This window comes from Diabrotica virgifera, chromosome 1 (genome assembly GCF_917563875.1).
Source record: "Diabrotica virgifera virgifera chromosome 1, PGI_DIABVI_V3a".
Taxonomy (NCBI): domain Eukaryota; kingdom Metazoa; phylum Arthropoda; class Insecta; order Coleoptera; family Chrysomelidae; genus Diabrotica; species Diabrotica virgifera.
The window spans coordinates 267756962-267779854 of NC_065443.1; the positions used below are offsets into that span (position 1 = coordinate 267756962).

Genomic DNA, 22893 nt, shown 5'->3' on the forward strand with positions numbered 1-22893 from the left:
CGGTACACACATTCTAAATTAAATATAAATAAAAGTTATTATAGTCGGTCAGCTGTATGACGGGACAGAGCCCGTCGGTCGGCCCCAATGATCGATTGAGGAAATGAAGCATTTTATCTCGCAATTTTTTCGTCCAGCATGGATTTACTTGCAACTAATTGTCAGTGATGAATCAATAACAAAAGTTAACCATTTTAAATACCTAGGATGTTGGATAAACGAGACACTAAATCCGGATGAAGAAATTAAAACTCATATAGAAATTGCAAGAGGAGCATTTATGAAACTTATATCTATTCTGAGCAACTCTCAGTTGAATTTACAACTAAGAATCAAGTTCCTAAAACGTTATGTGTATCCTGTATTACCATATGGATGTGAAACCTGGATCATGAAGGTTAACATGATGAACAAATTAGAAGCCTTTGAGATGTGGTCGTATCGTAGAATGCTCAGAATATCTTGGGTTCAACGCATTTCAAACAGAGAAGTCTTAAACAGAGTAGGTCAAGGCGAAGGTGACTTAATGAAGATGATAAAAAAGAGAAAACTTGAATATCTGGGGCATATAATGAGAGGTAGCAGATACAGGATGCTGCAGTTAATACTCAATGGAAAGATCGACGGAAAAAGAGGAATTGGTCGAAAGAAATATTCATGGCTCCGAAACCTTCGTCAATGGACTGGCTTATCAGCAGATCAATTGTTACATGCCGCACAAGATCGAGAACGATATCGGCAAATTGTTATGGAAGCTACCCACGCCTAAAAATTTGGGCACGGTACTTAAAGAAGAAGAGGATTTACTTGAAATTTTCACAGAAGGTATGGAATAGTCCAAGGATCATTTTCTATATCATGCCGATATCATACACTAAAACCTTGGAGGTGGTTGCCACCCCAACTCGGGGGTGGGAATTTTTTATTACATTTTAACCATGTAATTCGATAGCAAAAGTGATTCTAAGAAAAAAATGTTTTTTACATTTTCTTCGTAAAACTAATATTTTTCGAGTTATTCGCACATGAAAATAACAGTTTTTCGACGAAAAAATCGACTTTTTTAGAGGGTTTTTTGAGAATACCTCGAAAAATATTCTATATATTTTTGGCGATAAAAAGTTTCTTCAAAAATGATTTTGTAGGATTTTTAAAGAGCTATAATAAGACTGTAAATTAAATTCCGTAAGATCCCTTAGTTTTTAATTGGAGTGGGTTTAAAGGAATAAGGGGGTGTTTGCTGGTAAATAGCTTTCTTAAACAGCTATATCTGGCTAACTATTCACTGTAATGAAAATCTATGCATAGGGTAATTTTAGTCATTAAAAAGCTACAATTTAGTAGTTTGTAATTTTTTTCGTATCTTCAGTATTTTCGGAGATATGTTGAAGTAAAAGGTGAAAAATACCAAATTGCAAAAAATCAATTTTTCATTAAACTCCAATTTTTTCAAAATTAGGCATTTTAAATAGGTCAAACTCCTGAGTGTATTGATAATATAAATATAAAAGCAACTACAGAAAGGTGAAGACCAATTTTGAATTAGGAAGGTAGTTAGGGGTTGTTTTCACTGATTTTTTCGTAGAGAAAAGCAGGTACCGAAATTTTTTTGATTATAAGTCGCTTAATTTTCATGCTAGAAACTTTATATTATTTTTTTTAAAAGGTCTAATTGTAAATTGAAAAAAGATTATTTAAGTTTTTCTCGAAAAATGCAAATTTTTCCCATTATTTGGCTTTGAATATTTCAAATTATGCATTTTTCGAAAAAAGCTAACCTTTAACATGCCGTATCTCGGTTTGTATTGGTCTTAAAGATATTATTGGAAAAGAATTTGGTTTGTGTTACTAAAAGATACAATTTTGATATCTACAGATGTTTTGATTAAATGCATATTTTTCGACGTATTCTCAAAAAATCCTCTAAAAAGCCGATTTTTTCGTCGAAAAACTGTTATTTTCAAGCGCGAATAACTCGAAAATATTAGTTTTACGAAGAAAACATTTTTTTCTTAGAATCACTTTTTCCATCGAATTACATGGTTAAAATGTAATAAAAATTTCCCACACCCGAGATTGGGTGGCAACCACCCCCAAGGTTTTAGCGTATGATAGCGGCATGATATAGAAAATGATCCTTGGACTATTCCCTACCTTCTGTGAAAAATTCAAGTAAATCCATGCTGGACGAAAAAATTGCGAGCCAAAATGCTTCATTTCCTACATCGACTATTGGGGCCGACAGACCGGCTCTGTCCCGTCATACGGCTGACCGACAATAGTAACTTTTATTTATATTTAATTTAGAATGTGTGTACTGATTTTCAGCCTTAGTAAATGTATTTAATTACCTTCGTAGGAAAGCAACTTTGATACCCTCTCAGTAACCCCTGTTTTACGTTTCGCTTGTTCGATTATTCCCTACCTTCTGTGAAAAATTCAAGTAAATCCATGCTGGACGAAAAAATTGCGAGCCAAAATGCTTCATTTCCTACATCGACTATTGGGGCCGACAGACCGGCTCTGTCCCGTCATACGGCTGACCGACTATAGTAACTTTTATTTATATTTAATTTAGAATGTGTGTACTGATTTTCAGCCTTAGTAAATGTATTTAATTACCTTCGGAGGAAAGCAACTTTGATACCCTCTCAGTAACCCCTGTTTTACGTTTCGCTTGACCGACCGCAGTATGTTTCTCTACACACTCACAGTAATCAACTGTGAAAAAACTAGCTTTAGTAAATTCAAAGAGATTTTTCAGCGCTGCCTCTCCGTCTATAAGAGATTCACATAGTGCATGTTCAGTCCCCGTCTAAGCTATGAAGTAATGTGGGAAAGAATAAACAGGGGGAACAGCACTGAGTTGGTGATCATCGATGGATGCTTGATGGCATGCTTAGATCACTTTTACACAGCCGAACAACTAATAGAAAAAAAAATGGCTAAAAATAGATCCATCCATCTTGGTTTTGTAGATCTTTAGAACCTGATACTGTGAGATAAGAATATCAGTTTAAAAACAAAAAGAAGATTATATAACACCAAGACAAGAAGTATCCTGACTTATGGGTGTGAAAATTGGATAATATGAAAACCAAAAATAAAATAAGAGCAACAGAGATGGAATTCCAAAGGAGAAGCTGCAGAATAATAAGAAAACATAGAATAAACAACATAGAGATTAAGAAAAGAATAGAAATGAATTCAGATATAATAGATTACATAGAACAGAAGAGATTAACCAAGTACGGACGTGTTAGAAAAGCAGACAAAAAAAAAACAGATAGGAAGAAGGAAGAGAGGCGGACCCCGAAGATATTTCAAAGATGAAGTGGACGAAGCAATGGGAAGAAGAAATCTGCAGGAAGGGGACCGGCAAAATAGAAAGAACTGGTGAGAACGGTCGAGTGAAGAAATACCCTGAAAACTGTGGAAATTCTTAGTAAATTCTTAGTATATAATATATCAAGATGATGAAAATGATGTCTATTTATATAGAAAAAAAATGGAAATAAATATGATCTTTGGAAATGACGCTTACCTTTAATTTACACGTTTGTTCTCCGGGATGAACATTATCAACTATATCAATAGCATCCTCTTTATGACGAGCATGCGACACTTCCTGCGCAATTGATTTCGCCTTGTGCATTGTTTTCTTCACCGTAGACCCTAGGAAGCGTTTCAATTTGGCCGTCTTTTGCCTTATTCCTCCAACTTCCACGTCGTTTTCTCCTACTACAGGTATCTCAGACTTCTTTCCCACACTTTCTTCGTCAGACTCTTTCTCTTTCTCCATGCTGGAACTGCTCACGTACTCTGATGTTATGCGCATTATATGCAAAGATAAAGGGTTGATGCATTGTGGCAGTTTGTCTTCGGCGACGCTTAAAGGAACTCTCTCTCCGGTGTCTAGGTTTAGTACTGTCACTTGCTCTAGGATTTCTAAGTCCGACAGTTGTTTGCCGGAGTCGGTGTGTGTGCGGACATGTGTGGTTAGGTTTTTGAGGAAGTTTTCGTCACCGGCGGATTTTCTGCGTTCTTTGGATGAGTGTTTGCTATCATTTTGATGTGTTCCCCTATAAAGAAATAGACACATATACATACAATACAATACATCAATATAGCCTTATAAAAGGAAAACTTGAAAGAAATCCAATTATACAAATAAGAGGGAAAGCAATAAAAAGAACAAAGACAACTAGATATCTTGGTATAATAATCGATGAACCGAGACTCTTTACAAACCATATAAATAGCGTCTGTGAGAAGGCAGCGAAAGTCATGCATTGCATTGCAAGCCTAGCACAAAGGGAATATAGAATTCCGTTCCAGCATATGCGCATATACCTGAGTACGATACTTGCCTCAATTGTAGGGTACGGTGCAAGTGTATGGGCACACAGACTAACAAATAATAAATATATTGAAAAACTAAATAAAGCACAAAGAGGTTTCCTTGTTAGAATGACAGGAGCCTTCAGTACTACAGCAACACCAGCATTAACAGAGTGTTAACTGGTGTAATGCCCATTCACTTGGAAGCACAAAAACGTGCATGTAGATATTGGCAAAGAAAAGAAAATTATGAAAAAATAATACAATTAATGGGAATATAAATAAGAACAAAAAGAGAATTGGAAGAAATATTAAAGAGAAAATGGCAAAACGAATGGGATAATTCCCCTAAAACAAGACGTCTCTATAATTTTATTCCAAATTTAAATAATATACCACATTATTTTAACCCAAAAAAAAAGGATTAATACATTTTCTTACAGGACACGGTCCGTACCCTACATACCTGCATAGATTTAATTTAAAAGATAATCAAAATTGTGAATGTGGAGAAATAGGTACACCAGAACACATAGTATTTAATTGCGAAAGGCAAACAAATACACAATAATTACAAAGAATGAGAAGAGACCTTGTTGGCATAAATATAGAAAATATAATACAAAATGAAGAATTATTTAAGACACTAAATAATTTAGCGGACATAATATCAAAGAAACAATTAGAATTATATAATATTAGGCGAAGAAGAAATCAAGTAAATATCCAACCTCTATGAATTTGAATAAGAAATTATAAAATTAAAAATTAAAAAAAAAATACAAATAAAAAAAAATAAAAATTAATATCAAATATGAAATAAAATAAAATAGAATAAATCAAAGATCAAAAATTATTAATCAAACAAAAAAAATATAACAAAAAACCTGATATTTTAATGGATATTTTCGGCTAAGGGTCTGAGGCTCACCGAAATACCATTGGGAATACCATACAAGTCGATTAGACCTGCACTTGAAATTATTCTTGACTATTTTTAGATAAATAGTGCTGGCGTTTCTCATCTGAGAATGAGAGCTGGGAGCACTTTTATAAAAATTATAATGTGTTCACACAAATAGTTAAAATTTAAAAAAAAATCATAATTATATTTTGTTTATTCGAATTGTTATTAATTTTTCATTAGAATTGTTTATTAGAATTGTTTATAATTTGTAGTTTTTCAGAATTAGTTTTGTTAATTGGGGATGTTGTTAATTAGTCAAATAGAAAATTGTTAAAGTAAAAATTATGTAAAGATAAAATACTGTAATCCCAACAGGAAACGACCTGAATTAGTCACAAGAGGCCAGGTCATTTGTATAGTACTATAAATAAATAAATAAAAAAAAAAGAATGTGTGTGTACTTTGTACGCACGTAAGAAGTTATACTTCTATTGTATTTCTTAAAAATAAATATACTTTAAACAGTTTTTTTATTTTTTTTACGCCACCAATGCTATACCAAATACGCTACGAAGACTGTGTCTGTATCGGTTCGAACGTACCTAATGACAATTCACGGTAACAAACAGACAAGGTGATGTATAATAAATATACAATAAAATGTTTTAATAATACTCATCTTACTCCTGAGGAAGACAAATAAAGACACAAAAATTATAATAAATATGTTTACTAAAAACACTAATATATTCTTTTCACACCTTTTCTTGCACTGATATATTTATACATAACTTGAAAGACTTAGCAACTAAACGCCATTACTGTCTGTGTGCGCATGCGCGCAGTATTATGAAATTTTACTCTCAATCGCGCCTAAAGAAGTATAACTTCAAAAATAAATAAATACATCAATTTAATTGTGTGCTAAACGCAAAATGATTTATGTTCAGAAGAAACTATCTTCCACATAGTACTGTTCCATGTTGACATTTTGAAAGAAGACATACAAAGATACAACTGTATAAAACAATCATAAGACTCGTAGTGATATATGTAGCGAAACGTTGACGATAACAAAGGCAAACGAAGAGGGACATGTTTGGGAAAGAAAAATGGATAATGTAGATCTGTGTGCATAAGCTTGATGAATCAGCTGGAAAATATAGGATAAGAACTAACAAAGAGCTTGAACAACTATACCCAGAGCGCTAACATAATAAAAGAAATAAAGTCCAGAAGCCTCCAGTGGGCATGACACCCCAGAAGACAGTAAGGCTGGTATGGGAAGAAATCCCAACTGGAAAAATAACACGTGGACGCCCTCGAATCCGGTGATGAGATAATATAGCAGGAGACCTTAAGGTACTAGTACACCTTACAGGACCAAAAATAATCATTTTTTTCGAGAATTTTTTTCTCAGGACCTTTATTACAAATGAACATAAAACTTTTTACATATTAATCTCTAACTCTTAAGGTAGACTTCCGCACCAAGCGACCGAGACAGGAGACCGCGACAGGCGACAGATAGGTCGCGAATAGACGATAGTTGGTCGCTGGTCTCGGTCGCGGGCTGCAGAACTACCCTGATATAATTGCATTGAGAGCAGTCGTGGGGAGACCTCGTCTATCAGTCGTGGGGAGACCTCGTCTATCTGTCGCCTGTCGCGGTCTCCTGTCTCGGTCGCTTGGTGCGGAAGTATACCTTTAGAGAGTACAAAAAATATATCTTTTTTTATTTATGCACGTACACTAATATTGAAAGAGGGCGCAAAAGTCGAGGTCTCGAAAAATGATGGCGGACAGTTAATCTCAGGATTGGGATATCTGAAACAAAAAAATCGTACTGCATTTGAAAAAGGAATGTTTCTTACGTGACAATTTACCACAATTTAACCAAAAAATAAAAAATAAATATTTTTTAACCATGAAAAACTGAAGAAAAACGGGCGATTTTTTCACAAATTTTTTTTCAAATTTCCGTACAATAAAAAATCCACGAGGAAAAAAAATTTGCTGTAGTTGGATGTATACAATTTATGACAAAACAAACCGTCCTTTGATATAGTTAACCATATGTTCACCCTCTCCCCTATGGTTAACTATATCAAATGACGGTTTGTTTTGTCGAACCCTTAGAGTTCTGAGTAGCCTGCAGGGCCCTTGGGAATTAGTCGCTTGAGTCTGAGCTTGTCTTATACATCCCTTCCAGATTATGAGACAATTTTACACCTGTCACCCCAATTGTGATCTTTTATTGAACTTACACATACTCTAACAACTTCCAACCATTCGAATAAAATCGATAACTTAAAATCAACATAAATAGTATAGTATAGTTGATCCAAAAGATGGCATAACCCAGACATCCAAAGTGAAAGTTATCCTTCAACTCCAAATTGTTCTATATGGTCCACACAATGTCCAGAAAAAAGTCACACCATTTTGAGGGTCGGGATTGGGGTGGAGAGGGGGGAGAAATCGGTAAATTCGTAGTTTTTTAAGTTTTTCGCCAATATTTCTGAAACTATGCGGTTTAGCATGAACAACTCTCTATACAAAATTGTTCTACATTAAATTTGAAATAAAAAAGGTCCTATGCATAATCTTTCTAAAATGAATGGTTCCAAAGTTACGGAGGTAGTATAGTATAACTGGTCCAAAAAAAGGCCTAACCCAAACATCCAAAGTAAAAGTTTTCCTCCAACTCCAAAATGTTCTATATGGTCCACATATTGTTCAGTAAAAAGTTACACCATTTTGAGCGTCCGGTTTGGGAGGGAGATGGGAGAGAAGCCGGTAAATTAGTAGTTTTTTTAAGTTTTTCGTCAATATTTCTAAAACTGTGCTTTAGCGTAAACAATGTTATATACAAAAATGTTCTACATGAAATTTAAAACAAAAAATGTTCTATACATAATTGTTATAAAATCAACGGTTCCAGATGTATAGAGGATGAAAGTCGATGTTTTCGATACTTTTTATATTTTTTTGGCAATATTTATGATATAACTATACCAAAAACCCAGACATCCAAAGTGAAAGTTGTTTTATATGGTCCACATAATGTTCAGAAAAAAGTCACACCATTTTGAGCGTCGGGTTTGGGGGGGAGAGGGTGGAGAAATCGGTAAATATAAAAAGTATCGAAAACCTCTACTTTACACCCTCCGTAACTCTGGAACCGTTGATTTTATAACAATTATGTATAGAACCTTTTTTGTTTTAAATTTTATGTAGCACATTTTTCTATAGAACATTCCTTACGCTAAAGCATAGTTTTAGAAATATTGACGAAAAACGTAAAAAAAAACTACTAATTTACCGACTTCTCCCCATCTCCCCCCCCCCCCCCCAAACCGGACGTTCAAAATGGTGTAACTTTTTACTGAACAATATGTGGACCATATAGAACAATTTGGTGTTGAAGGAAAACTTTTACTTTGAATGTCTGGGTTAGGCCTTTTTTTGGACCAATTATACTATACTACCTCCGTAACTTTGGAACCGTTCATTTTAGAAGGGTTATGCATAGGGCCTTTTTTATTTCAAATTTAATGTAGAACAATTTTGTGTAGAAGGTTGTTCATGCTAAACCGCTTAGTTTTAGAAATATTGACGAAAAACGTAAAAAACTACGAATTTACCGATTTCTCCCCCCTCTCCACCCCAAACCCGACCCTCAAAATGGTGTGACTTTTTTCTGGACATTGTGTGGACCATATAGAACAATTTGGTGTTGGAGGATAATTTTCACTTTGGATGTCTGGGTTTGAGTCTAACTATACCATACTAAAAATTGCTTTTCTAAACCCTAGGTGTTCACACAAGAGGGCTTAATAACGTTTCTCAAGTTTTCGATCTAACGTGTAATGTGGTTTGCCTATCACTTTCATTGCAAACATTCCAACTATTACATCAAGTTTATTTTCATTTTAACAGATTATTTACCACAGTGGGAGTGGCTGTTTTTATTGTTCATAATTTAACAAGCTTTACAATAAATTTCACAAAACTAACAGGGAAATTTTAACTTCCTGTGGAACTGTCATTTCTGTCATGTCATCCTTCAGAATTTCCGCTATCACAGCCACTTGCTACCATAAAGTCATGATGTGAACAAGTCAGATTCGAGCTCAATGGTACCTAGAGCATGAAACATTGGATATTTTAAACATCCATGTTTAATTTTACACTTTATTTCTATGTTCCTATGGCGGATTAATTGTAAAGGGTTTTTACCCAAATATGTTATACTTTGGTGGTTAACATGTTAGATTCACGTGAGTATAACCTATAACTTTTAAAATCGTAGTCAAAATTTTAAATACTTTGCATTATTTTATCGAGTTATACACATTTTAGGCAAACACTGATGATGATCGGTCTACCGATTGAAAACTAATTATGTTTTGTGATGTAGCCCTGCGTGACCCGTCAAAATGGCCCAGTCAAAACAGCCCCGTCAAAATAGCCCGGATACAAAATAGCCTCGGCAAAATAGCCCGTAAACAAAATAGCCCCGACAAAATAGATCGCACACAAAATAGCCCCGGTCAAGACAGCCCTGGCTAAAACAGCCCCGGCGAAAACACCCCCAATAAAACGGTTTACCTTTTAACGGAGTACCATTTATTTTAAATCACTATTATAATTGGGAAATAAGCCACAATTTAACTTAAAAAATGATTTTATTAACGTTTCGACTTCCACTTAAGACGTCGTTGTCAAAATACAAAATATTAATAAATTAAACAAAAATGTTGTTGCTTAGTAAAACAATTCTTCTAATAATTTAATTTAATCTGACCCATTCCTATCGACAATTCAGACATATATTATACATTTTAAAGTAGAAGACTTTAAAATGATATTGCCAATATTTAAGAGTTGCGTTCCTGGGACGACTTTATTGAAATATAGTTCATTCGATTACATGAAATCAACTTTAACTTAAGCATATCCGTCACAAAAAAATCATACCATGTGATCCGTCTTTAAAAAGACAACCACACGCAATGGTAACAGTAAAATTCTCGTGTTAGTGATTCCATAGTAAATCACGAGGAAAAACCAGGATTTTTTCCCCGGTTTTCCCTAACAGAAGACACAGGGTTAGAGTTCTCTGAAAAGACCATTTTTATTTAATGTAGTTCAGACAAACATCTGAATAGAGCAGGGGTGGGCAAAAGCCGGCCCGCGGGCCGGATCCGGCCCTTTTGCTTTCTTTATCCGGCCCGTTGAGAAATCCCGTAAGCAGTTTTTTAAGAGCGTAGGCGCAATGCTTTTTAAATGCATTCATTTTCTTCGAATCCTGAGAAAACTAATATGTATTTTTGAAAAATTTAAACGCTGAATGAAATATTACATTATTGCCGAGGGCTGAAGGTCCATGAAAACTTCTATGTTTATTTTAATAAGTCACGGGGTGAAAAAAAGAAAATTTAATGTGTTTTTTAAATTCAAATATCTCATTCAAAAGAAACTATTTGTTTATTCTAAGGGATTTTCGGCCCTCGGTAATAATGTAATCTTTCATTCTGCGTTTAAATTTTTCAAAAATATTTATTAGTTTTCTCAGGATTCTAAAAAAAGGAATTCATTTAAAAAGCATTGGTCCGAAATTTTGCGCCTACACTCTCCATCTCTTTTATGCAATTTTGTTGAAATCAACAGTATTAGTGTTCGTAGTGTTCAATGAAATGAATCTATCTTCTGCTTTTCTTAAAAGCATCTGTGTTCAACACGGTCCAGGCTCGAATATTTTTCGGCCAGGGTATTTATCGTCTACCAGGACCCCTTTTTCTTCGATTTTACCCTTCATAATCAGCTGCTGCAACAACTTACAACAACGTACTTATCACTTCTAAGTATGTGCCCTTTATCCTTGCTGTCTTTCTCCTTTTAATGATGGTCAAAAGTTCTCTGTTCCTTTTCCATTCTGTGCAACACCATTTCGTCCGTAATATGATCGGGCCATGGTATTTTCAAAATTCTCCTAAAAAGCCACATCTCAAAAGATTCCAGCTTTCTCATTAAGTCAGCATTAACAATCCAATAAACGAGAATAGAGTGGACATACCTACCATTTTTATTATTATCCCGGTTTTTTAGAGGGTTCTCCGCCTTCCGGTTCCGTTTCCAGCTACGTCGTCCGTCGTCGTTGCGTTCGCCAGGGTGAAAGTTGCTTTTTGACATTACCTTCTGAATGCCACACAGCTAGGATTGCTTCGGCCCTCCTCTCTTCTTTCCCTTGGCGTCAATTTTAAAATTTGTTTTGGCAGCCTGTCGTCGTCCATTCTTTCTACATGACCATACCAGATCAGTTGTCTCCTTTGAATTTCGTCGATGTGGTTGACTAACATAACGTTTTACCATTCCATATCAGGTTTGCGGATTGAATCTTTGGTTACTCAGAAATTTCCTCATCTTCATAAAGACTGCTTTTAAATTTCTGAATTTCATTTTTTATCTGGATCCTTCTTATGGCTTAATATAATGGACCACATTAAAAATTTCGTAATTTTACTGGGAACAAATTGTTCGCATGTACACCCACACCCAACTATGACAATTTATTATTAGTATTATCTATTATTAACAGTCAAATGTCTTTGTCTAAATGCTTTAAAATGATACTTATAATATTTTTGTCAAACAATTTCTTGGGCAGAAAAACCTCCGCCAAAAACATCAGCTTGTGCGCATCGTACATACTGGGTATAGGTCTCCGGCCCGGGAGACATTTTGAGAATTTCATTTTGGCCCGCGCGTAAAAGTATTTGCCCACCCCTGGAATAGAGGATAATTACCATTTCCGAAAAAATGTATTTTTAAGGGATTATTTCATGATGAATTCTGAAGGGGGCTTTTTTGTCGTGGACTATTTTGTCGGGGGTATTTTGTGGGCGAGCTATTGTTGGGCGAGCTATTGTTTCGCGGCTATTTTGTCTGCAGGCTATTTTGTCGGAGCTGTTTTGTGTGCGGGATATTATGTCGGGGCTATTTTGTCGGAGCTTTTTCGACGGGGCTATTTTGACGGGGTACCGTAGCCCTATATAAGGATTTTAACAAATATACCTTTTATAAAAGATTTTATGGTTTTTTTCCGTAAAATCTTTCTTTTACGGAACTTTTCACTAACGGTGGTAAATTGTCACGTAAGAAACCTTCCTTTTCAAATGCCGTACGATTTTTTTGTTTCAGATATCCCAATCCTGAGGTTAACTGTCCGCCATCGGAGCTACTTTTTTTTCGAGGCCTCGACTTTGGCACCCTCTACAATATTAGGGTACTGACACAAATAAAAAAAGATATATTTTTTGTATTCTTTAAGAAATAGATATTAACATGTAAAAAGTCTTATGTTCATATTTAATAAAGGTTCTGAGAAAAAAAATCTTGCTTATTTTTGGTCTTCTAAAGTGTACTAGTACCTTAAAGCTATGAGCCTGGAGAATTGGATGGAGGTTGCTCAAGACAGAGAGATATGGAGGCATGCATGTCGAGTCGTCTAAAACTCACGAAGAGTTGTAACGCCACGAAGTAAGTTGCTAACCTCATCAAATATGGCACATAGGAATAAGGTAGTAAATGAGCTAATAAATAGTAAAAAATCCAAGCTATAGCTTCTAAGACTAATTCAGTAAAAACTTACTTACCTATGAGGTCCTAAACTGTAATGTCCAACACTGCTACGATTTCCAGACCCCCTCGGACTGCTATTAACGTTCGTCTTGTCCGTGGAAACGGTCAACTTATCCTGACTGTCAGTATCTACGTCTTCCTTGGAACTCTGCCGGGCCCTTAGACTCTCATTATCCTGCGGCTTCACCACGAACTGCCCTTTCAAAGCTTGTTTGATGTCCAAAGAATGGCCGGACCGTAAGGTGGAGCTCTGCGACTCACTCCCCAAGATCTTATCAGATTTGGTCGACTTTATCGAGGGCAATCTATCTAAAGAATGTTCAAACTCTCTAGTTAGTGATTCTATAGTGGTAGCAGGACTAGCAAGTTCAGAGGACTCGAAATTAGTGCTAGAAGTGGATTTCTAAAATAAAAATCACCCGTGAGTAGAATCGAGGGGTGAACCGTTGCGTATAAGAAGCATAACATAAAAAACTAACACACAAAACATAGATCGTGTAGAAACTAAGCTTAATTAAAAATAAAACAAGCCTTTAGCTACAAACAAAACAATAAATACTGATAGTACTATTTCCGAATTTATTATATTTATATTATGGTTTTTTACTACAAAAGTACGCTTACGTCACTCGAGATTTTTGACATCAGAACCAAACAGTGTTGCCAAGTTGACATTTGGAAAATGCCTCACATTGCTTTACTATGTATTTTATTTTGGCAGCGCTGTGGAATTCTGACGTCACAAATCTCGAGTGATGTAAGCGTATTTTTGTATTAAAAACAGTATATCTATACTAAATTTGCAATCAAGATGCAGTAGAAATAAACAAATCAAGACACGTTAAATGCTACTAGGAGCACTCCCGAATCATAATTTACAATGTATATCCATTGTTAATCCCAAATCATGATTTCCAAAGTTTATACATTGTAAATTATGATTCTGGAGTGCTCCTATTAGTAGCATTTAACGTGTCTTGATTTGTTTATTTCTACTACATCTTGAATGTAAATTTAGTATAGTTCATTTATTCCAATAATGGAACATAAGTTAAACAGTAACGCTAGAGCTGATCAGCAAAACACTAGTTCATATAAATATCTGACATATTTTGAGTTTGTAAACTAATCTTCAAAAACTACAGCTAGCCACAATGTTCTTGTTTTAGTCAATATAATATATATGTGGTATAATGTATTTAAACTGATATAGTGTATTCAAAGTAACCGCCTCTGGCAGCAACTGGATGGATTCAGTAGCTCAGCAATTACCAGTGTCAGTATCAAGCTCGGATAAAGGAGGAGGGTTTGCATCAGGAAGAGTGTCAGGCAATAAAACGTTAAAGCTCGTTAAAACCATGGAAAGAGAAATGCAGAAAACAGTTTAGGGGCTAGGGCGTTCCCCGTAAGCTATGAGCAGATGCGGCCTCCACTGACTCCTGCGAAAAGTGAGTTAGGGCTACCACTTAAAGAATCTAAAGGGCCAAAGAAGCTAGTCCTGAGGATTGGAACTCTCAACGTTGGAAGTAATGACAGGTAAAGGAAGAGAGCTGACCGATTTTATGCAGGGGAGAAGGATTGATGTACTTTGTATACAAAAACTCGTTGGAAAGGTAATAAATCCAGAGCTCTTGGAGATGGATGCAAGTTAACATAGAACAGTCATAGCCGAAACGAAGGGGGTGTTATTTTGAATGAGTGGAAGGAACAATCAGTTTATATAAAACTAGAAATGGTAACCTTCAAATTATTTGTAGATTTTACATTTTATTTAGATGAAGTTGGACTTACATGTAATATTAATTAACTAATTATTATTTCAGCTTTAAAATATGTACTTATTGCCCAACAGAAGAAATGAGAGAATAGTGAGTGTCCACCTGAATACAGGCGATACCAACGTTAAGAGGAAAAGACCCATCCAGGATTAGGATATCCAAAGAAGCTTGTTAGAGAAAGAGCGGGAATAGAAAGAATTCATGCAGGTTATGGGGTGTGAATAAGAAATGATAAAGGAAATATTGTGATTGGTAATGCAGTGGCATGGGAGTTGGCTGTGATTAATATGTTCTTTGTGAATACTAACATCAGTATATACCCATAGTAGAGAGGGAAGAGAAAGTTAAAGGTGAGGAGGAATGGAATACTAGTAAGGCCTGCTGCACATTTGCGTGTTTTTAAGCTGCGTGCCCGCAGGCAGTCAGCAGTACATGAGTTGATGTTATTCACTGCACACTCGCGTGCACGCCGCGGATCAGCTCGAGTGTGCAGTGAATAAATTAACAGGAACGCAGCTTGAAAACAAGCAAATGTGCAGCCGGCCTAAACCATCAGAAAGTAAACTAAGGAAGTTAAAGAATAAGAATCTGGCAAAAGTCTTCAGAAGCAGAGTTCTGAGAGAGTTTGAGGAAAAAGATACGGCAAATGACTGGTGAGAAATCAACAACAAAGTTCTCGTACGAGTGGGAGCGGAAGTTCTACGAAAAACATCTAGTAAAGGGCATCCTAGCGACAAAGACATTTGGTGATGGAACTATGAAGTGCAACAGAAGATTATGGAGAAGAAAGAGGCTAGAAAGAAGTATGAGAGGTCTAAAAGAGAGGAAGATAAGGAAACATACAAGATAGTAAAGAGGGAAGTAAGGAGCGTAAAAAAACCCGAGGAAATAAAAAGGTTATACAGTGTAGCTGAAATAAGGGACAAGTCATCAAAGGATTTCATTCAAGTACGGCAGATTAAGAGTGCAGATTAAAGCAAAGATGGTAAGAGTATCTATTACAATCCTTTATTACGTTCCTCTATTACAATCAGCGAGCAATAGTAAGAATTGAAAAGGAAACATTTGAAGAAATGGAAATAAAGAGAGGAGTCAGGCAAGGCTGCATACTATCACCTCTATTATTTAACGCTTATTCTGAACAGGTAATGCGAGAAACTCTGGAAGATGAAACAGTCGGCATAAGAGTAGATGGAGTCTTAGTTAACAACATCAGATATTCAGATGATACAGTAATAATAGCCGATAGTTTACAAGACCTGCAAAGACTCATAAGTAAAATAGTAAGGTGTAGTAGGGAGTACGGACTCTCCCTCAATATTAAAAAGACGAAGTTTATGAAAATTAGTAAAAACAACCATAATACTAACGAAATCTTGATAGTAGAGGGCCAGCAGATCGAAAGAGTAAAAAAGTACACTTACCTAGGAACACTTATAACAGAAAATAATGACTACACTACAGAAATAAAAGTCAGAATCGAAAAAGCACGTTCTAATTTTATCAAAATGAAAAAGGTCCTATGTAGTAAAGATTTAACATTAGCTCTTAAAGTATGTCTAACAAAATGTTACGTCTACAGTGTACTATATTATGGAGTGGAATCATGGACGTTAAATGTAGAGACAATGAGACGACTTAACGCCTTTGAAATGTGGACCTATAGAAGAATTATGAGGGTTTCCTGGGTAGATAGTTACGAACAATGAAATACTGAGAAAAATAGGTAAATAGAAGGAAGTTGGACTTACAATTAAAGAAAGAAAGCTACAGTATCTCGGACATGTGATGCGGGGCGAGAAGTATGGCATCCTACGACTCATAATGCAAGGAAAGATAGATGGCAAACGAAGCATCGGAAGAAGACGAATTTCATGGCTGAATAACCCGAAAGAATGGTTTGGATGTAGCTCAAAACAACTTTTTAGAGCTACTGCCTCAAAGATTAAAATAGCTATGATGATTGCCAACCTCCGTAGCGGAGATGACACCTGAAGAAGAAGGTAAGAGTATTTTAAAAAGTTACTAAATTACGAACACCACGGGAGAGACAGATACAGGATGCCAAATGAGAATGTAATATTGCAGATAACGAGAGATAAGGTTGTCGGGGCTTTAAATAGGATGAAGAAGAGTAAAGCAGTAGGGTTTGATGTGTTGTGGCAAATGATGAGGAGAATATATGAGGACGAAAGGATGCCCAATGAGTCGAGAAAGTGTGATGATACCAATGTATAAAGATAAAGGGGTCATTCAGGACTATAAGAACTGTTAAGATGTATGAGAAAGAGAGAGAGGAATGGGTTCCTGAGAAGTACGTAAGGATCGTGAAGAATATTTATGAGGGAGCATTCACCAAAGGAAGGACTTATGTTCGATTGACAGAAAATTTTCGAGTAACGGTTGGTTTGAATTAAGGTTCTTCACTGAGTTCTTATCTTTTTAATCGTGTGATGTATGTACTGACGGAGAAGGTGAGGAGGAGGGACAGAGCAAAGAAATGGAGGAGAAATTAGAGGATTGGAGAAGGGCTACTGAAGAGTACTTAAGGTTTGCAGGTCAAAAGTGGAGTATAAGTGGTGGGAAAAAAACAGAAACGGTTTAAAATTAAATAACTTGGCTCCTTGGAAATTGATCAGTAGGTTCAGGAACAGGAGAGGAAGGTAGTCGAAACAAAATCTTACGGTGGATGTTGGATAAGATTGGAAGGGACAAGATCAGGAAAGACTACGGTCTCAAAAGAGGTTCAAGAACAAAAACTGCAATGGTTTGGTCACATATACGTAGAAACGAGATCTATATGGGACAAAGGATAGAACAACTGTTAGAGGTTGGGGGAAAGAGAAGTAGGTGAAAACCCTTATTGCCGACAGCAATTAACATTTAATACTGCCGCAACTTCTGAAATTTGGAGAAAAATGTTCAAAAAGTTGCATAATGATGCATTGAAGCAATTAGGCAATCAGTTTGAATGGCAGATAATAATTTTGTAAATCAGTTTACAAACTACACACAGCGGAAAAATTAACGAAACATCTTAAAAATGGGACATGTTAGATGTCTCGAATTTACTAAACCTTTGTCCGATTTGAGTGATGTTTGAGTATGTTAGACCTGTTATTTAAGAAAATCGATGTAATGATATTGTTGCCAAATAGTTAAGTATTATTTTATACCGAGTATAATAATCATGCTCTTTTTTCCTTAAAGTTTGAACACCCTGTGGAATATTCTAGCATAATATATAAAGTATTGAAATTAAAACTCGATCGTAGCCTTAGGCTTTCTTAACATTTTGTTTCTTAATTAATTCGCTTATGTTCGATAATAAAAGAGATATGTACTTTTATATTACAAATGAGGTATGCTACTGTTTCTACCTCTTGTAAGGTTCTAGGAGGTGGCAAACGCTGTCGTAGTCTTCTGCCAATTATTTCTCACAAATATTCGATCGGGTTAAGATCTGAACTATGCGATGGCCAATTAAAAGTGCGAAGATTTACCTGTTGTAAATATTCGAATACAGTTTGTGGACGTGAGGTCTTGCATTATCGTGAATTAGCAAAAAATTGTTACTAATATAAGGAGCCGATAGCATGGTAGGTAAGTCCTTCGCTAGGTAAGATCACTGATTGAACACACTCATCGCGGGTGTAACACTCATTCCTTGTAGCGCGTTCCATTTCCATCAAACAACAAAAAAAATACGGACTTAATTGAAACTTTAAATAATAAATCTACTAATTTTCACAACAAATCTTTTTGACAACAAAAACTTTTTGACAAAATCACTAACTTTTTGACTGTTAACAATTTGACATCTATTAAATTGGTAATTTTTCATAACCTATTGAGAAAATGAGGATTTATTGACGGAAAACATGGCTAGTTGTTAACGTACCTAACCTTTTTTATTATCCGACATAATCAAATGAATCAAAAAAGAGAATGTTAATAAAGCCTAGGGCTACAATTGAGTTTTAATTTCAATATTTTATATGTGCTAAAATATTCCACAAGGTGTTCCGAACTTTAAGTAAAAAAACACTGTATGACTGTCACACTCGGTATAAAATGACACCTGTCTAGCAACAATATCATTACATCGATTTTCTTAAATAATAAGGCTATAAGTAAGTCCGGATTATAAGCATTTTGCTTTTTTTGCTTTTTTTAATTATATAGGATTATAATTAGGATTTTTAGTAAAAATGCTTGTTTTAAAGATATGCTTATATTTGTCTATTTTACTTCTTATGATAAACTATAGTGAAGTTTCATGTTACTTCCTGTCTTAAGAAAAACTCTATGAAGTATACAGAGCCATAAAACTCTAATAATTCAATAAACCATAACAATTTTAATCCCTTAGGCTTAGGAGATAAACGGGAAAACCGATCGTTATACCTGTCATGTAATAAACTAATATTTGTCTGCAGACAGCCCAAATTTATTATATTGTTGTAAAATATTACCGGTACATTTGCCTAAATTTAAATACGCACCAAGCACATCTGCAGATGTTGAAAGAATTTTTTTTACCTATAAACATAATGTATACAGATAGAAGACATAGTTGTTTAGAAGAAAATTTTAAAATACATATTATTGTTAGTTGTTTTTATGCTAATAGCCATGAATAAAAAATATATTAATATGTTAATTATTTTTCTTATCATATTATAGCTTAACACTTTGGTATTTTTTTATTTATTGTTAATAATACGATTCACTGAAGCAATGGAGAAAAAACTTGAAGCCTTCGAGATGTGGCTATACAGGCGAATCCTAAGGATATAATTAACGGACAAGATAACCAACGAGACCGTATTACGAAGAGTGGGCAAAGAAAGAGAGGTGATGTATACCATTAAAAGGAGAAAGTTGGAATATCTCGGACACATAATGAGAAACGGCACTAAATACAGATTACTGAACGTAATCCTTGAAGGTAAAGTATTCGGAAAGCGAGGAATTGGGAGAAGAAGAATATTATGGTTAAAGAACCTGAAGAAATGGTTCTCCACAACAACTAATCTATTTAAAGCATCAGTTAATAAAATAATTATAGCCAGAATGATCGCTAATATTCGAAACGAATAGGCACTAAAAGAAGAAGAATAATACGATAATTAAAAATAAATGTAATTTATTGTTAGTGTCCTTTATTCATATTTATATCATTATAATCCATGTTTACTTACACGTTTTTTTTTTCTTGAACCTTGCTTATTTCATAAAAACTTTGCTTATTTTTGAGACATTTTTTGCTTATATAAGTGCTTATTTTGACCTTTCTGTCATGCTTATAATCCGGACTTTGGCTATAACATACTAAAAAAATCACTCAAATCGGACAACAGATTTAGGAAATTCCAGACATCTAGCATGTCCCATTTTAAGGTGTTGCGTTAATGTTGCCGCTGTGTGTATCAAAAGAGTAAAATTTTAATATTTTTAAATTTCCGTATGATTTGTGTGTCATTTGCCTACTTCTACCAAAAAAACAACCTTACTGTGAGCGGCAGTGTTTCAGTTGGCGTTTTGTTTTTCTTTTTGCGCCTAGGTGGAGCGATTGGTGCATCTAAACTGGACGTAGCGTGAGGATGTGATGGATCGAAATTTTTTTGTGACGATTTTGTGCTAGCGATCACGTCGGGTTCTTGCAGCGGAAGACATGCTTTGTCGGAGGAACTAGCTTGCGTGGGACCTGTGGAAAACACTTAATTTTTTCAGAAATTTACTAAATACTCTTATAGAAACCTGAAATGGTGATAAAGATTTTAAATTTTAAATACATAGATTAATAAATAAGTGCAACAAACTTCAGGGGGTAATTCTACATAAAAAAATAAGGACAATTTATTAGTTAAACGTATGTCCACAAATGCTTTGTTTCCGATATATTTAACCCTTATCCGGGCAACACATTTTACTTACGTAACCCGGCAACTCGGTTCCGTTGGGCCCACTACTGTTCTTGAATGTACTATTCATATTTACCCATATATTTCTAATCTTTTTTGATTTTTTATTAAAGTTAAATTTAAATTATCTAGGGTAAAAAAGGTGCTACTATAGTATGCGGTCTACCTCGAGGGTGCGATCTATCTGAAGGATTTGCACAAAATAATAAAATGTAAGAAAACTTTTGTAGAAAAAATATTTATTCACAAGTAATAAACATTTGGAGCCAAATAAAGACTACCTCGATACGGAACAAGTTGCTCATCTACCGTTATATGTTTTCCTTGTAAATATTATTTCTGAAAGTTTTGGTTGACTTGATTCCACACATCGAGTATTGCTGCTAATTGGTCGCTTCTTCGTTCAGACCTCGTGTCCTTATCGTCAAATCGAACAAATCTTAGCAAATTTTTGAATCGTTTTAACCCCATGGTAGCTTTAAATATGGTAGGTCCATAAAACTTACTCCAAAGTATATCTACATTATGGATGTTGGCACTCAGGTGTCCTGCAGTTAGTAGTAGTCCAATAGAGGCATATAGCTCTGTAGAGTCGCAATATTTCCAGTTCGCTATCCCCAGGACTTCTTAGGTTTCTTTATTTGTACACTTCACTATTTCGTTCACAATTTTTTCGTCCACAAACAAACAAAAGGAATCAACAGGATCATCTACACTTTGACCAGGGACTAACATTACTTTGTGCACTTTGCTTTTTATTATGTCGCAGTATCGCATACGTCCTGTCGGTTGTGGTTAACTCTTCCAGTTAATTCCATCCTTAGTTTCAAAAATTACACGCTCTGAAATCTGGGAACTTGTAGCTACACATTCTTCTTCATTATCACTCAATACTACTTGCTGATCATCCTCTTCACTTGCTTCCGAAAGATGATCTTTAATTTCAGAGTCACTTTCAATGCCACCTACTTCAGGAGATTCTTTATCATAGGAATCCCATAAATTATTAGCAATATCTTGCAGTCCTACAGCTGATAATTGTTTTAGGGACATTTTATTAGCACTATCTACTTTCACCATCACATTACCCGGATGGACGTCAATGATGAATATAAATTTCTTAATTGTACGTCAAACAATGCGCAATAACTACCTCTTTAAACCTACCAAATTTTATTTGTCTATTGATTGTATCAGCCGGTTTCAGAGAAATAAATAAATAATCAGTTATAAGAAAAATTTCAACACCCCGTATCACAGAAACAAAGCATTTGCGGACATACGTTTATGTAAAAAAACTATCATTATTTTTTCATGCAGAATTGCCTCCTGAAGTTTGTCGCACTTATTTATTAACACCCTGTATAGTGTATGATCAAATTGTAAAATGTGCTTTATGAAGGACTACAGGCTTCCATGGTCGGTGTTTTGTAATAATACTTGGATTTACGGGTTTATAGAGTGTGGTCTTGAATTATTTAATTCTCACGTTTTATCTGAAAGTAGGGTAGACGAAATCAAACACAATGCTTTACTATACAGGGTGTCCCGAAAAGATTGGTCATAAATTATACCATAGATTCTGGGGTCAAAGATATGTTGATTGAACTTAGTACAAATGTGCACTTAACTTAGTACAAATGTACACATAGAAAGAGTTATAGCCCTTTAAAGTTACAAAATAAAAATCAATTTTTTCCAATATTTCGAAAACTATTAGGGATTTTTTATTGAAAATAGGCATGTGGCATTATTATAGCCGGAAAATCGTAACAAAAAATTATAGTGAAATTTGTGCACCCCATAAAAATTGTATGGGGTTTGGTTCCCTTAAACCCCTCCCAAACTTTTGTGTACGTTCCAATTAAATTATTATTGTGGTACCAATAGTTAGACACAATATTTTTAAAACTTTTTGCCTCTTAGTCTTTTTTCGAGAAACCAGTTTTTATCGAGATGCGGCTTCTTTTTTATTAAGTTTACATAAAAATTGTATGGGGGTTTCGTTCCTTTAAACCCCCCAAATGTTTGTGTACGTTCCAATTAAACTTTTATTGCGGTACCATTAGTTAAACACAGTGTTTTTACAACTTTTTTGCCTCTTAGTATATTTTCATATCATAAAAATGTAAATTATAGATTGTTCATATTATTACTAGGTATCTATAATCGTACTTAACCATATACAAATAGGTGGTGCATTTGACAAATATTCAAAATATCTCGATAAAAACTGGCTTTTCGAGAAAGTACTAAGAGGCAAAAAAGTTTTAAAAACACTGTGTTTAACTAA

The 22893-nt window shown here is 34.9% G+C and overlaps 1 protein-coding gene across 3 annotated transcripts in view; it reads right to left on the minus strand.

Moving 5' to 3' along the window:
- The window catches only part of LOC126884350 (WD repeat-containing protein 44), a 100415-nt gene that overhangs the window by 44932 nt on the left and 32590 nt on the right, over positions 1-22893 (minus strand). For 2 of the 3 annotated variants that reach the window (XR_007697979.1, XM_050650279.1), the window contains exons 4-6: positions 20190-20395; positions 12910-13298; positions 3545-4082 (exon numbers count right to left, since the gene is read on the minus strand). Coding sequence is in view for 2 of the 3 variants with exons in the window: in XM_050650279.1 (XP_050506236.1) it covers positions 3545-4082; positions 12910-13298; positions 20190-20395 (1133 nt within the window). In the remaining variant the exon portion in view is untranslated. The remainder of the gene's footprint in view (positions 1-3544; positions 4083-12909; positions 13299-20189; positions 20396-22893) is intronic. The other variant, XM_050650288.1, reaches the window with a different exon arrangement.